Source organism: Haliotis rufescens, unplaced genomic scaffold (assembly GCF_023055435.1).
Source record: "Haliotis rufescens isolate VD_foot unplaced genomic scaffold, xgHalRufe1.0.p SCAF_6, whole genome shotgun sequence".
NCBI lineage: Eukaryota > Metazoa > Mollusca > Gastropoda > Lepetellida > Haliotidae > Haliotis > Haliotis rufescens.
Genome location: NW_025964334.1, coordinates 39,161,569 through 39,178,775, shown reverse-complemented (window position 1 = coordinate 39,178,775; position 17,207 = coordinate 39,161,569). Strand labels below are relative to the sequence as shown.

The window sequence follows — 17,207 nt, the reverse complement described above, 5'->3', positions numbered from 1 at the left end:
CTTTCCGATTTATCGCCTAGCTATCTTATATAATTTGTTATAACATTTTCCATTTCCATTGGAATGTCCTCAGAATGTTCCGGTACCTTATACCGCATAATGGAGATAAACCTACTGTGTTTTGAAATTTGATGTAGTCCCACTGTAGAATAGATACCTCTTATTATAATGTTGAACCGAGCACAGTAGGTTTATCTCCTAACTGGAAGCCAACTACAAGTACATGTAATTGGTAACGGACACTGGACAAACGATTGTAGCAGCTAGGTCATTAGCCTCGACAAAGACCTGAAAAGAAGAGAATTACAGATTAGTCGTTTTTGACAATATGAACTGTTCAAAAGCAACAGTTACTGTTTTATTATTATGTCTGAAAGTTAATTTACTACACAATACCATGAAATATCAATATATTTTTATTGATCAATAGTACTCGCCGAGCTATTACTAAGGAATCGTGGCGATTCTCCTGCACTTTGGGGTGAGGTTACACCGATCTATCTGCACAGGCTATCGGATAATCTGCAGGCAATCGCTGTTCAATAAACATGTGACACGTGAAGCGTGCTAGTTTTTGTTTCGTAGTAAACTCGTTGTAATTACCCTATGAAATATCTTTGTAAGAAATCCATAAAAAAGTCGATCTTCTTAAGCATGGCCATTGTGTTCACGAACACTCGTTCATTGGACCCGTTTGTGTCATTTTGAACAATGTTTAGAGCTGTTTGCTATGTGTAAACCACCGAATACCAGCTAGGCTTAGAATTTGCTTAATCATCTTAATTTGTTTCAAACAACCCCGGAATAATTACAAAAGGTAAAACGGCCTTGTGGCAAACTAAGTGTTTACCCCCGTGTTTAGGAGTTTGTATTTCGACAAAGCTTTATTTAAAGGCGCAGCATGATTACCGGTGGCTATTCAATAAATATAACCATTAACGTGAGTACAATCAGTATCGTCAAAAAGATGTAGGCCTATTTGACAAATTGCTAATCATCACATTATTGTAAATTTGATAGTACGTATGTTAACTACTACCCGTGCAGACCATGTGTCAGGTTATGGAGGAGGACTGTTGATAAGCACTCCGAGATGAGCGCATGTTTCACAATGAGTGAGTGTGCATAGGTTTACGTCGCTTTGAGAAATATTCCAGCAATATCACCATGGGTGACATCAGAAATGGGCTTCACACATTGTACCAATGTGAGGAATCGAACCACGAACTTCGGCGTGACGGGCGAACGCTTTCAATAACCACAAGGCTACCCCACCGCCCCCGTTTCACAATGAAACCAATGGTGTAACTTGGTAGTTTTGAAACTACACGCAACATCCTTCACTGGTTTTATGTTGGGCTGAAAAGTCACAACATGACTCGCAGTCTACAGAGCTCGTTTCTTTAACGAGCCGTCCATAGCCAAATGACCCTGGTAAGCGGATATAACTGGAGCGCTGCTTAAAGCGGCCGTTAATCACAACCCCCACGGTGGCCTCCTGTCGCCAAACCGGCTGAACTCTCTCACCCTCAGTGACAGCTTCATATCAATAATATCGTATTATTCGCTTTTATGTTTTCAGCAAAGGTCGCTCCAAATATATTCACCGTCCATTTTGTTTTTAATCAAGCAATATTGGTCAATCAAAATGTGTATTATCAATTGCTCTCTATAGATTGTGCGTCCTATATGTAGGATGTGGTTCAGAATGGTCTCTGTTCAGAACTAATCACGGTCTTGGGCCAAGTGTCTGAGTTAGTGGGTGAGCAGTATGTGAGTTACTTGTATATCAGGGCGTGAAAGGGTAATGATAGGATACGTGTCACAGTTCGGGACATGGGCCTATTTGTTAAAACCTACAAGTACGGGTATGGGCCTATTTGTTAAAACCTACAAGTACGGGTATGGGCCTATTTGTTAAAACCTACAAGTACGGCACATGGGCCTATTTGTTAAAACCTACAAGTACGGGTATGGCCCTGGCAGACGGAGATTAACTGGAATGTGCGTTCAAATCTTCGACCAGTAGTCCCCCTGCCCATCCATGCCAAGACACACATACTAAGGATATCAACTTGTGTATTGTTAAAACACGAAGTCTGAATCCTCTCCTCCTCTTCGTCAGTTGTACAACTAGAGCCATGCTCTCTGTTAGACTCGACATGTGTATATACGTTAAACTACAGACCTCATGCGTCGATGTATTCAAACCTTTGATTCGGAAACCGCACATTTCATTCAGCCTGACAACCTTAAATTAAAACCATTTGTTACAATACAATACTGTGACAATCGTTAGGCCTGATATGTTGTATGTTGAGGTTGCGACAGGTCGATATTTCGACATGTTAAGGTAAGAACTGAATCGTCAGTGCAGAGCAAATATGGCGTTTTACAAAATAAATACGTATTACTAATAATATCGATGTTTTGATCTATGAAATGCAAGACTTAATTTCTTTATATGACAAAATAAACAGAAGCCATGAGTTCCTGAAGAATGATTAGGTGTGTTGCATGCGGACAAGAGATGGAGTATATAACTAGGAATAAACACATGTATGTTATTGATTGGTAGATTACGGTAGATGCATGGTGTTTCGCGTCGGCTTGACGTTGTTAGGAATCTGTTAAGGCGACACATAAACGATTCGGGAGACGCAGTCAATAATTTCTGACGCAGTCAACGCGAGTCTGTGGATGCGAACAGTAGCGGTGTTGGTGCTGAGCAGGGTGGAATGTTTGGGCACATCTTCATCGTGGTGTGGGTGACACTTCTTGTAAAAGCTGACCAATGTGAACTGTACAAAGCTTACGTGAAATTCCGGGGCCAGTGTGAAGCCCTGTGTGATTATATCTCCCCCTGCGAGTCGTACACCTACTCCCCCGACACCCATCAATGCCAAGTGTGGACGTCCCCTGGCCTGGACAGGGAGACACGGAAACTCACCGGGGTAAGTCCAGCACACACTCGACCCATCGCTACATGCTAATCTTACATGGAATTATCAACGCCACATCTAACTTATCCTTATTAAACTACACCACTAGTTCTAAAGGACAAGCTAACATAAGGGACCATTTTGGCCTCTGATCTGCATGATTTAAGGACTGAGCAAAAAGTTTCGATTTTATTTTATTAAAATTATGGGAAGTGTTCATATAAGATGAGAATGATACCTTGTTCTTTTCATCTGCATGGTTTGGGCTTTTACATCAAGTGTAGGGGCAAAATTAAAATATGTCCAAACGAGCTGTTTCGAATGGTTTTCGGGGCATTTTCTAAGACTTTATTTGAACTTGAGCAAATCTTTGACCCAGGTAGATTTTGTTGGTAGATATAGTCAGTACAAACATCAGTGAAAAACCTTTCATTAAGGACTTGCTAATGATTAGATTTCCTCTTGAATTCCGCCCAAACCAGCTCTCTACTTTTTCCTGGTCATAATAATAAGAGAAATAATGACATGGTGATAAAAACAAAATAAACTAGCGGCCCATTAACATTTGATGGTTTGACCTCCCGAGACGGCCATCAAAACACCATCCATCATAGGCGCATGCCTCGTCTTTTTGATAGTAATAGTTAGTTCTGTGAGCATATCATTTGGGTTGTTTTTGTTTATTGTCTGTTTGTTTGTTTGTTTAGATCTGTGTTGAGAAAAATATCTGTATATGTTTTGCGCCGCACTTAGCAATATTCCAGCTGTATGACGGCGGTCTGTAAATAATCGAGTCTGGACCAGACAGTCAAGTGATTGAGTATCGATCTACGCAATTGGGATACCATGTCATGCATCAACCAACTCCGCGAGTCTGACCACTCGATCCCGTTAGTCGCGTTTTACAACAAGCATAGTCGCCTCTTACGACAAGCATGCCTATTCTACCCCGGATCTTCACGGGGTTGAGCACATGAGGACTGTATAAAGACATAGTAGGAGTAGCCGGCCACCGGCAGTCTATCATCATTTTTATTACGTTGGCCGTCGTCCGATTTACGTTTGCATTTTCGACATCTTGCAAAATTGGAAAGTTATATCTTCTACCCCACAACCTGCCGCCATGTTTCATCAAACTGTCTGCATACGCTGGAGAGCAAGGGCAAAATGTAGGTTTTCGCATATGTTTGTCATGGAAATTAAACTTGACTGCGAAAAGATATGGCTGTCGGGATGATAGTCCAGTTTCACCAACCTACACCCATTTGATAGGAGTAAATAGCGAACAAGTTCAAGCAGGCCCAAAATGTCCACTGAAGGTGTTTGGGTTAATTCATTAGTGTGTCAGATACTCCTTGACGGACCAAAGCCAAAACTTCAGTTGCTTCGGCCGTCTAGGCAATGGCAATGGACCTACATCACTTCAAAGAGGGGTCTCTTTCTCTTGTGACGGACTGACGTTTTCAGTTAAAATTCTGCTCACTTTTATCAAGCTCTTATATCGCTTTTACAATACGATTAAAGATCTTATTCTTAGAAAAACACAGGGGAATGGGCTTGAACCTTTTGTGAATGTCATGACTATAAGAAGTTTGTCCAAGGCATCACCATTTGTACTCAACATCATCAACGGCACCTCAGCCAAATGTCACCGATTTCACGGGCGCAAACGGCACCTCATTTGGCGCAAACGGCACCTCATTTCGCGAAAACGGCTAGTTATTGTCGGGCGCAAACGGCACCTCATTTGGCGCAAACGGCACCTCATTTCGCGAAAACGGCACCTCATTTGGCGCAAACGGCTACTAATTGTCGGGCGAAAACGGCACCTCATTTAGCGAAAACGGCTACTTATTGTCGGGCGAAAACGGCTACTAATTGTCGGGCGAAAACGGCCCCTCATTTGGCGAAAACGGCTACTAATTGTCGGGCGAAAACGGCACCTCATTTGGCGAAAACGGCACCTCATTTGGCGAAAACGGCTACTAATTGTCGGGCGAAAACGGCTACTAATTGTCGGGCGAAAACGGCACCTCATTTGGCGAAAACGGCTACTAATTGTCGGGCGAAAACGGCACCTCTTTTGGCGAAAACGGCTACTAATTGTCGGGCGAAAACGGCTACTAATTGTCGGGCGAAAACGGCATCTCTATTTTTAATAACGATAAGAACGATTTATGCAGTTGTATATATGCTTTATTTGCATGCTTTTTTATGTTATGTTGTGGTATATGTGTTTTCCCTCGGCGGTCTGTTATCCGAAGAAACATTCTTGGCTTCCGGCAGAAAGTGAGATATATACTCTTCAAAAAAAGAAACTTGACATAGACATAAAACCACTTTTTGCCAAATATCTAAAACAATTACATTAAATCAGAACCAAATAAGTCAAACAGAAAGATGATGTGTCTATAATTCGCGAAAACACATGCAAAGCACATAAACGTAGCGTTTGGGGATCAAAGTTACAGCTTCATCCAAACGCAAACGCCTGTAAAAAACGTGCAGCACAGGATCCTGCATTTAGGCATGCAGCCCCCCCCCCCCCCCCCCCCTGCTGAATGGGTATAAAAATCCACATCAACGGCTGTTCATACAGTCCTAATAACGGCAGTAGAGGCGGTGACAGTATGCCAAGACTGAATGCAACTCAACGGAACAACGCCATTGGGAGATTACAAGCTGGAGCAACTCAGCAAGAAGTGGCCAGGTTCTTTGGCGTATCCAGACAGACAATCTCCGCACTGTGGACCCGATACAACAACACCAACAGAGTTGACGACAGACCAAGTTCAGGAAGATCAAGGGTGACAACCCAAGCACAAGATCGATACATCCGGCTGCGACACCTCCGAGACCGCACTACCACAGCCACGTCTACAACCACACAGATCCCCGGGGTACGCAGAATATCAGATCAAACGGTACGAAACAGACTGAGGGAGGCTGGACTTTTTGCACGAAGACCTGTTCGTCGTCATGTGTTGACCCCACGTCATCTGGCGGACCGTCTGCTTTGGTGCCAACAGAGGGTTAGATGGGCACGTGCAAGGTGGAGAAATGTGCTGTTTACTGACGAGTCCCGTTTCCTACTCACACGTGCTGATGGGCACGCACGTGTCTACAGACGTCGGGGTGAACGTTACGCCCCCAACTGTGTGCAGCAGGTTGTCCCATTTGGCGGCGGGAGTGTCATGGTATGGGCCGGAATTCATCACGGTGGTAGGACGCCTCTCGTGCATGTGGCAGGTGCATTGACAGGTGTGCGTTACAGAGACTTGATCCTACAGCCTTACGTTCTTCCTCACGTCAACGTTCATGGCGGACAGTTCCAGCAGGACAACGCTCAACCGCATATTGCACGTGTTTGTCAGGACTTCTTACAGTACAACAACATCCAGACATTACTTTGGCCAGCCCGGTCACCAGATTTGTCGCCGATTGAGTATCTGTGGGACGAGTTGGATCGACGCGTTCGTAGAAGGAATCCACCGCCCCAAACACTTCCGGCGCTTCTTGATGCACTTCATGATGAATGGCAGCACATCCAACAGCGTGTTATTGACAACTTGATTGCATCTATGGGTCGTCGGTGTCAAGCGGTGATTGATGTACGTGGTGGCACAACCGATACTCACATTTTCTGTACCCCTGTGACATTAACTGTATCGTGTACGTGTGTCTGTCTAGGTGACACGATTAATGTTTTGAACATTGTGTACATTGATCTTCAAACAGTGTTTCAATTATGGTTTCTGTGTCCTATTTTGAAACAATCGCATTATATTACATTTTGAAAGTCAGTGTCAAGTTTCTTTTTTTGAAGAGAATATATGAAATATCTATAAAATTACGATTTCCTTGTTACTAAAATAAATATTAACTATATAATATACCTCTAGTCCAACTCCTTGACATTTCTTCCAGGCTCAGTTTCAGCTTGACATTGAGTTTATTTCAGTAAAGGCTTCCAATCAGAGTCGGTGAGTAGATTGGACATAATTTAATTTAACAATTATTTGTGTTTGCAAGTGACCATGTATGTTTTATTTCATTTATTTTACTTGAAATACCACTGACAATGATGATACAAATGTGCGTACAAATATCCCTGACAATGATGACATAGATGCTTGTTGAAATACCCCTGACAATGACAAACAATGATACCCAAAACAATGCTTGTGCATAAACTAATTTTGCATAATAAGAATCAAACCCTTAGTCAATTGAAAACATACCATAAACGTTTGCTTTCCCTTCACACAATATAAAAATACCATTCATCTAACAGAAATAGTAAATCATCCCGGAAACAAGGCAGTAAATCTCAATCTTCTGGAAGCCTGCCGTTTTGAGAAAACAATGAAGCGAGGCTGTAGTGTAATTAATTGAAAATCCCCTAGGAATTTATAGGCCATTGTCTCCACGTTGACTTACAATAAACGTGTGACCTAATGAGTGACATGGTATTTCTACAACATGGATTGTTTCACAGGCCTACATAGTTTAGACGTCTCTGACGGTGCAGTTCCGATGGAGCCTGTCAGAGAGTGTGATTTCCCCCCTAGCCTAAATTCCCCCCGGAAAAGGGGCTATATAGCCAAATTTTTCCCCCGGAAAAAGGGCTATATAGCTTAATTTCCCCCGGGGGAAAATGACTACATAGCCATATTTCCGCTTTAGAGTCAGATTTTTCCCCTTAGCACAAGGGGGAAATATGGCTATATAGCAGAATTTCCCCTATATCCCTCAGATTTTTCAATGCAGTATTAAAAAACATAACCTACTGCACCATTTAACAAACAATGGCAAAACCTAACGTCTTGCATGCCATATTTGACAGAGAAATTGGAGTTAAACGTGTCTCAATTGAAAACAAGCTTTTGGGAATCCTGTATAACACGTTTAGTGTTGAAAACATAGACGATTCTGACTTGCCACTTGTTATTCATGCCAGAGAACGTATTTATGAACTGCTGCTGGATACTAGTAAATACTTCAATGCAGTGATCAATGGTGTGTTGGAATCATATATCTTCCACTGAAACACGAGTTGAAAAACTTGCGGCGTCACCTTTGGCAAGTGATCTTGTTCATGCATGCTTCTGTCCACAAACAGTAAATGGGTACCAAGGAGTTAATGTGGTAATGGTAATGTGAATGGGTAATCTTCTAGCGCCTGACAGGCAGCTTTGGTTGCATATGTGTTTCTGAAGACAGATGGAAGATTTTAGATTCGCTGATTTACCTCAAATACACAAAATAAAAAAATAAAAACAACACTTACCCTACTAAATAAATATATAATAAATAAAAAAATTCATTTCGTCAGTGACAAAATGCTGATCTGATCTGTCGAGTGACAGATCCGCCATATCTCACTGTCGAAATGAACTATCCTCTATTTATTAAAATTAAGAATGTATGGCGCAAAAAAACCCAAGATTTTAATCATTGTTTCTCTTGTAAATTACTCCATAAGCCGACTGTACATCTAGGTACTTTTGATAATAGACATATATTTAATTATGGGGGAAATCTGACTCCAAAGCGGAAAATTGGCTATGTAGTGTATTTTCCGGGTGGGAAATATGGCCATATAGTGTGCTTTCCGTGGGAAGTATGGCTATATAGCCAGTTTTCCGGGGGAAGTTTGGCTATAGAGCCCCTTTTCCGGGGGAAATTTGGCTATATAGTCCTTTTTCCGAGGGGTAATTAGGCTAGGGGGGAAATTCCACTCTCTGACACCGACTCGAGTACGCAAGGACTGGAGTACCCTTGTAGGGGCGATAATTCACATTTCCACTTATCTGACACGCGAGTTAAAGTCATGGACGCGTAACGGTTCAGTGTACATGACGCATTTTGAATTAGATGATATTGAGAACAATTAATATGGAAATGACAATATTCACTCAAATCCTCCTTAAGGTAGCCATCGGTCGCTCAATTCAACATCGGATTAATGCATATCGAGGCTTATACTGTCGTGCTATTTGTGACGTCACAAGGTTTTCTCCAACACTCCCCGGTCAAGGCGTTTAGAACCAAGCAGTCACCCGTGCCGTGTGCAAAAAGCAAATTCCATTGTGAAGTATTTCGGTCACGAGTTACTTTTGCTTATCCAGCCTTCGGATATTGCTCGGTGACGTTCTTTATAGAACCACTAGCTAGTCTGCTTGTCTAAGTGAGGAACATTTAATGGTTGTAGATTTCTCGCCAAACTAAATATTACTCGTCTGAAGTATGTTGTGACTTGCTACTGGCATATTGTCACTACTCCTGATCCATAGGTTGTGTAAAGTAGCTAAGTGTACTTTAATTCAATGATAATACATGACATTATTATGACCTGAAAACAGATACTATTAGTTTCCGTTCACTGACTTGTGTTGTTTTTGTTATCGTTCTCTGAAATTTATCTTGTATGATTCAAATGATATTACATATACACAACTACTAAAGCAAATACTCACAAACGCAGTGACACCCCGACCGTTTTCAACAACATGTATTTTCTAACAGCAGTTGTCATTGATCATTGACAGTTGTGTCCGTGTTAAGGTTGTAAACAATATCAAATATCTTAATCGATGCGTTGCCATAGTTCCAGTTTGAACATCTTTGGGTAACATTATATCATTGCTAAAGAACGTTGAACATCATTATCTAAGTGGCATGTGGGCATTTATTCACTATACATAATTGAGAGATTCGTAAACTCTCAAGAACATTAATCAATGGAAACACCAGGTTAAAGTGGACGACTCGGTGGCTGTCCAAGCAGGTTAACCTCTTAAAAAACACTGCTGATGTTATGACGAATATTTGCCTGGTAGTTGATGAGTTGAGCAGCAAATGGAGTGTTTTCCTTCCGCCGGATTCCTGGCAGATACTACCGGGTACTTACCCGAAATGCATCCTAGTTACACAGGGCTAGTGTTTCAGTCTCATACACTCAGTTGATTACAATGCCTAGATATTGATTTGAATTGGGTACGAAACACGGGAGGCCTGACTGTTCGTGCTGTGTGAGCGTAATCATCTTTCAAACACGTTGTCATTAAATCAAGATAAACAATCTAACGTTCTGTTCTATTTATGTCGAGAGTGCATGTAAATTGTGTATACGCATAACCACTTGTCATATTTAGTTCAGAAGACGAAACATCAATTCGTGCCCCTCTTTAATACTTGGTGACCACGTGTTCAGACTGGGGCCATTGTGCTGTATTGTGTATTCTTTGTATGTTGCCACATGTCCAGTAGATGCAGAACATTACATTATTCAAGGTTTCACATTCATTGCCTTTGTCGTTCTTGGCCTTTGACTGTGGCATACGTTGAAGGAAAATGTTGAACTTGTCCCAAATAATAAATAATTTATCTGTCATCTTTAGGAAGATATACAACCCCAAAACACTTTCTCAACAAGCAACAAAGGTTTTTAATATTTTATAAAGAAGAATTAGATATTTTTTTATAATCTACTATATTACGTACTCTTATCTTACATACCTTTCTTGTCAAGATCTAGCCAATTCTTCTAATTTCATCTAAAGTCATCTCAAGATATTCTTAACGTTCATGATCGATCTTGCAAAGGCATCGTAAACCTTACCAGATCAGTCCGAACATCACAGCTTGAGGAGAGTTAGGAAGATATTCGATAAAAGTTAGCCAACAAAACATTTTAACAAAATTTAGGTATTGATAAGCTAATCTATTTTGTAAAGACATGCTCTATTTCTAAATTCAATGTCTTTTGTACTATAACACCTCATCTTTGTAAAGAAATATATGTACATGTATCATGTATAACGGTAAAAGCCCTATGGTATTGCATTAAGTCATTTTAGATGCTCGGGACATTCTCTTAAGGTTGAAATGGGTAGAAAAGTGACTATGTCACGTTATGAAAGGTATTGTCCACTATGCAATGTTCCTGTTGTTGAAACCATTTTGGTTTAGAGTGTCCTTTGTCCTCGTATAATGGACAAAGAGAAAATATTATTCCTTCCTATTTATATAAGAACACTACTTGTCAGAAATTCGTAATACTTTGTACATCACAAAATACACAAGTTATTATTTGTCTAAATAAAAATGTTTTCCTAGCTTTCCAGAAGCGTGAAAGGTTTTATATCCAACATTGTAATTGTTTAAAAATGTTTAGCTGAAGTTGCTCTTCCATTTCATTCAATGTAACACTGTTCATCGTGTACTGGAAAGAAGCTTTACGTTCATTGAAGGTTAGGAAGTTCCCAGTATTGTTCGATGTAACGTAACAAACTAAATGTGTCGCAAATTGCTGCGTGTGTCACAATAATCATGAACCGTCTCACAATAATCATAAACTGTGTCCAGTGTCTAAAACTCAGCAGAGTTAACTGAGAGCCTTCAGGGCCAGCACATTTAAAAAAACTGTAGGCCCAGTGGAAATACTGAAGGCCCAGTGGAAAAACTGTAGGCCCAGTAGAAATACTGTAGTCCCAGTAGAAATATTGTAGGCCCAGTAGAAATACTGTAGGCCCAGTAGAAATACTGTAGGCCCAAACATTTTAGCTGAAGCAGGGAGACATACTCTTGCAATATTAATTACAACACACAACCAGTCAACCAGAAGTTTTTACTGCTATCACACCAGAGTACGATCTATTATCATATATTTCCCGATAATACTGGCTCTCAGCTCAGTGACATGACCTTATGTTTAAAGTTTTTGGGCATATCGTGCTAGGTTACGACCAGTGACCGAGCCTAAAAATCGAGGCGACAAATGCCTATATGTGATTTGTCTTACATAACTCGATCGCAGGAAAAGATGGAAATAGTTACTTAGATGTAAGTTTGACAATTTTTAGAAATATGGTTGCGGCTATTATTTATTAACGATTTGCTTGAAACGTCTTTATATTGCTCTTTGACGTGTTCGATATGGACCCGTTGTCAAAGTATGTGTCCCAGATTATTATTTTTTTTCAATAGCATTGCAGGAAATAGTTCATTATTTTAAATCTATTGATTAAATATGATAAATTGAAATGAAATACGTATTTTCTGACTCTATGAAAAGTGATAGATTTAAAAAATGAATCATATGACAGGTATGTTCATGAAACTATTTTAAGTCGGCTACAGTATGGCCGGTACACTGGCCTGTGGTGTTGAAAGATTTAACGACGGGAGTACTTTGAAGCTGGACCCTGTTCCACCGAGCAATCTCAGCTTTATAATTCATTTACAATGTTTACAGCTTAAAATAAACTGCAGCCCGTAAGGGCCTGTGGAAATGTCAAACCATCAGCCCGAGAACAAATCTGTCGGCCTCGGGCCTACGGGCCGATGTCTATTTCGAACACTGCCTGCGGCAAAGACTAACATCTAGTCTCTGAAATGAACATAACGTCCAGAAAAACCAGTTGTTCAGTTATCTTAATAAAAAAATAATAAAAGGGAGCCCGGTGACTCTCATCATTTTCAGATTCTGCAGTAATCTAGACTTACCAAACATTATAGACTTGCATGGGCTGTATTTGATATATATTTGTATGAGGGCCTGTAAGACAGACTACCTGCGTCACAGTAATCATGGACTGTACGAAAACGATGATCATCAGGTTAATGCGGCGTTACAGTGTCCCTGGTACGACTGCATACAGGCCACGAATCCCAATCCTTCAGTGACAAGAGATCAGATAGCACAGGCATTGGCAACGTGTGCTCTTTTCTGATGAGAGGAGGTTCCAGCTATTCAGAACCGACGCCCCAATCCTTCAGTGACAAGAAATCAGAGAGCACAGGCACGGAGAGAAGCATAAGACGCCTAACGAACTCTGTCCGACGTCGAGTGCACGCTTGCATGTGTGCACGTGGAGGCGATGCACTCTACTGAATCATTGACATGCATTCAGTGACAGTTGTGATCTTATAGAATTTGGTTTGTGAAATCTCACATTTTACCCCTTGTATTGTTTGTTAAAATCGCACGCTCACTGTACTTACATATTGTACTGTGGGATGTTGACATTTGAACTATTGTGTATACCAGTGTTTAAATCTCGTCAAATAAATAACAGGCTGTTTATCAGTCAATCCAACTTTTTATTTAAGTCATAGAATCAGTACCACACGACCTTTTCCCTCACATTTAGGTTTCGGATAAATAATGTAGGAAACTTAAAATTCCCACCTGAGCACCTTTGGCAATAAAGTCCAAGTCCTAGTGGACATTATGTCTGCCGGGGGAACGGAAAGCTGGGGTTTGGATGACCTGAGTGGGGAATCCATGTTTACAAAACTAACCAAACATCATATCCCAAGAGTCTGGGTTGTCGGTTTTTTTAGTTGTTTTTTTTGCCAATTCGAAAGACTGATCCGAATCTTTTGATCTTTGCGGAGCCTGAATATACCTGGTTGTCAGAGGGCCGACTTGTTTCTTGTGCGTGCCGACGGTGTGCACTATTGACGTGTGCGACTAACCACACCTGACAAACAATTCATGATCACGTAGTGAAGTATCAATCAATCAATTTAAAAGTAAATAAATTCACCACTACATTCGTTCCTATTAGATACGTTTTGACATCGCAGTGGATGCGTCTGGTGCGGGACAGTTAATGTTTTTTTACTCTGTGATGTTCATGTCTGGTGCGTGACAGTTAATGTTATTTTACTCTGTGGTGTTCATGTCTGGTGCGTGACAGTTAATGTTATTTTACTCTGTGATGTTCATGTCTGGTGCGGGACAGCTAATGTTATTTTACTCTGTGATGTTCATGTCTGTTGCGTGACAGTTAATGTTATTTTACTCTGTAATGTTCATGTCTGTTGCGTGACAGTTAATGTTATTTTACTCTGTGATGTACATGTCTGGTGCGTGACAGTTAATGTTATTTTACTCTGTAATGTTCATGTCTGGTGCGTGACAGTTAATGTTATTTTACTCTGTAATGTACAGGTCTGTTGCGTGACAGTTAATGTTATTTTACTCTGTGATGTTCATGTCTGTTGCGTGACAGTTAATGTTATTTTACTCTGTGATGTTCATGTCTGTTGCATGACAGTTAATGTTATTTTACTCTGTGATGTTCATGTCTGGTGCGTGACAGTTAATGTTATTTTACTCTGTGATGTTCATGTCTGGTGCGGGACAGTTAATGTTATTTTACTCTGTGATGTTCATGTCTGTTGCGTGACAGTTAATGTTATTTTACTCTGTGATGTTCATGTCTGGTGCGTGACAGTTAATGTTATTTTACTCTGTGATGTTCATGTCTGGTGCGGGACAGCTAATGTTATTTTACTCTGTGATGTTCATGTCTGGTGCGGGACAGTTAATGTTTTTTTACTCTGTGATGTTCATGTCTGGTGCGTGACAGTTAATGTTATTTTACTCTGTGATGTTCATGTCTGGTGTGTGACAGTTAATGTTATTTTACTCTGTGATGTTCATGTCTGTTGCATGACAGTTAATGTTATTTTACTCTGTGATGTTCATGTCTGGTGCGTGACAGTTAATGTTATTTTACTCTGTGATGTTCATGTCTGGTGCGGGACAGTTAATGTTATTTTACTCTGTGATGTTCATGTCTGTTGCGTGACAGTTAATGTTATTTTACTCTGTGATGTTCATGTCTGGTGCGGGACAGCTAATGTTATTTTACTCTGTGATGTTCATGTCTGTTGCGTGACAGTTAATGTTATTTTACTCTGTAATGTTCATGTCTGTTGCGTGACAGTTAATGTTATTTTACTCTGTGATGTACATGTCTGGTGCGTGACAGTTAATGTTATTTTACTCTGTAATGTTCATGTCTGGTGCGTGACAGTTAATGTTATTTTACTCTGTAATGTACAGGTCTGTTGCGTGACAGTTAATGTTATTTTACTCTGTGATGTTCATGTCTGGTGCGTGACAGTTAATGTTATTTTACTCTGTGATGTTCATGTCTGGTGCGGGACAGTTAATGTTATTTTACTCTGTGATGTTCATGTCTGTTGCGTGACAGTTAATGTTATTTTACTCTGTGATGTTCATGTCTGGTGCGGGACAGCTAATGTTATTTTACTCTGTGATGTTCATGTCTGTTGCGTGACAGTTAATGTTATTTTACTCTGTAATGTTCATGTCTGTTGCGTGACAGTTAATGTTATTTTACTCTGTGATGTACATGTCTGGTGCGTGACAGTTAATGTTATTTTACTCTGTAATGTTCATGTCTGGTGCGTGACAGTTAATGTTATTTTACTCTGTAATGTACAGGTCTGTTGCGTGACAGTTAATGTTATTTTACTCTGTGATGTTCATGTCTGTTGCGTGACAGTTAATGTTATTTTACTCTGTGATGTTCATGTCTGTTGCATGACAGTTAATGTTATTTTACTCTGTGATGTTCATGTCTGGTGCGGGACAGTTAATGTTATTTTACTCTGTGATGTTCATGTCTGGTGCGGGACAGTTAATGTTATTTTACTCTGTGATGTTCATGTCTGTTGCGTGACAGTTAATGTTATTTTACTCTGTGATGTTCATGTCTGTTGCGTGACAGTTAATGTTATTTTACTCTGTGATGTTCATGTCTGGTGCGGGACAGCTAATGTTATTTTACTCTGTGATGTTCATGTCTGTTGCGTGACAGTTAATGTTATTTTACTCTGTGATGTTCATGTCTGTTGCGTGACAGTTAATGTTATTTTACTCTGTGATGTACATGTCTGGTGCGTGACAGTTAATGTTATTTTACTCTGTAATGTTCATGTCTGGTGCGTGACAGTTAATGTTATTTTACTCTGTGATGTTCATGTCTGTTGCGTGACAGTTAATGTTATTTTACTCTGTGATGTTCATGTCTGGTGCGTGACAGTTAATGTTATTTTACTCTGTGATGTACATGTCTGTTGCGTGACAGTTAATGTTATTTTACTCTGTGATGTTCATGTCTGTTGCGTGACAGTTAATGTTATTTTACTCTGTGATGTTCATGTCTGGTGCGTGACAGTTAATGTTATTTTACTCTGTGATGTTCATGTCTGTTGCGTGACAGTTAATGTTATTTTACTCTGTGATGTTCATGTCTGTTGCGTGACAGTTAATGTTATTTTACTCTGTGATGTTCATGTCTGGTGCGGGACAGTTAATGTTATTTTACTCTGTGATGTTCATGTCTGGTGCGGGACAGTTAATGTTATTTTACTCTGTGATGTTCATGTCTGGTGCAGGACAGTTAATGTTATTTTACTCTGTGATGTACATGTCTGGTGCAGGACAGCTAATGTTTTTTTACTCTGTGATGTTCATGTCTGGTGCGTGACAGTTAATGTTATTTTACTCTGTGATGTTCATGTCTGGTGCGTGACAGTTAATGTTATTTTACTCTGTGATGTTCATGTCTGGTGCAGGACAGCTAATGTTTTTTTACTCTGTGGTGTTCATGTCTGGTGCGTGACAGTTAATGTTATTTTACTCTGTGATGTTCATGTCTAGTGCAGGACAGCTACTGTTTTTTTACTCTGTGATGTTCATGTCTGGTGCGTGACAGTTAATGTTTTTTTACTCTGTGATGTTCATGTCTGGTGCGTGACAGTTAATGTTATTTTACTCTGTGATGTTCATGTCTGGTGCAGGACAGCTAATGTTATTTTACTCTGTGATGTTCATGTCTGGTGCGTGACAGTTAATGTTATTTTACTCTGTGATGTTCATGTCTGTTGCGTGACAGTTAATGTTATTTTACTCTTTGATGTTCATGTCTGTTGCGTGACAGTTAATGTTATTTTACGCTGTGATGTACAGGTCTGGTGCGGGAGAGTTAATGTTATTTCACCGTGTCTGCCTTTTGTTTGTGGGAAACATGGCATGGAAGAGCTGTGTTGCTTACTTCGTGCATGAACTTGAACCTGAGGTACTGCGAGATAAGCCCGACAGTGCAACGGTTTGTTCAACAGCGCCTAGGAACATGTTAAATAATTAAAAACTTTAAACTTTAGACATTAATGAATTCATTGGAAAAGATCTAAATGATCAGATCAATCAGCATTAAGTGTGCTTTCTATTTCACGACCTACGTCATTAGCACTCTTTGATGACTCTGACTGCTCAGATGTCCATTACTGAGTCATGTCCTTCAATATTTTGAATAACAACCCAAGGCAACAATTATGAGGCTTTCAAATCAAACCCAGCTTTTAACTTGGTCAATATTGACAGCCATACCAAAGATATATACAGCATACATAACTGATTAACTTGTTGCAAATATT

General features: G+C 40.1%; 1 protein-coding gene across 1 annotated transcript in view; it reads left to right on the top strand.

Annotated features, from left to right (window-relative positions):
- Positions 1-2,629: 2,629 nt before the first annotated feature.
- The window catches only part of LOC124145804 (sushi, von Willebrand factor type A, EGF and pentraxin domain-containing protein 1-like), a 39,593-nt gene continuing 25,015 nt past the window's right edge, over positions 2,630-17,207 (top strand). The window contains exon 1 of the mRNA XM_048386657.1: positions 2,630-2,954. Coding sequence (XP_048242614.1) covers positions 2,739-2,954 — 216 coding nt within the window. The 5' untranslated portion in view covers positions 2,630-2,738. The remainder of the gene's footprint in view (positions 2,955-17,207) is intronic.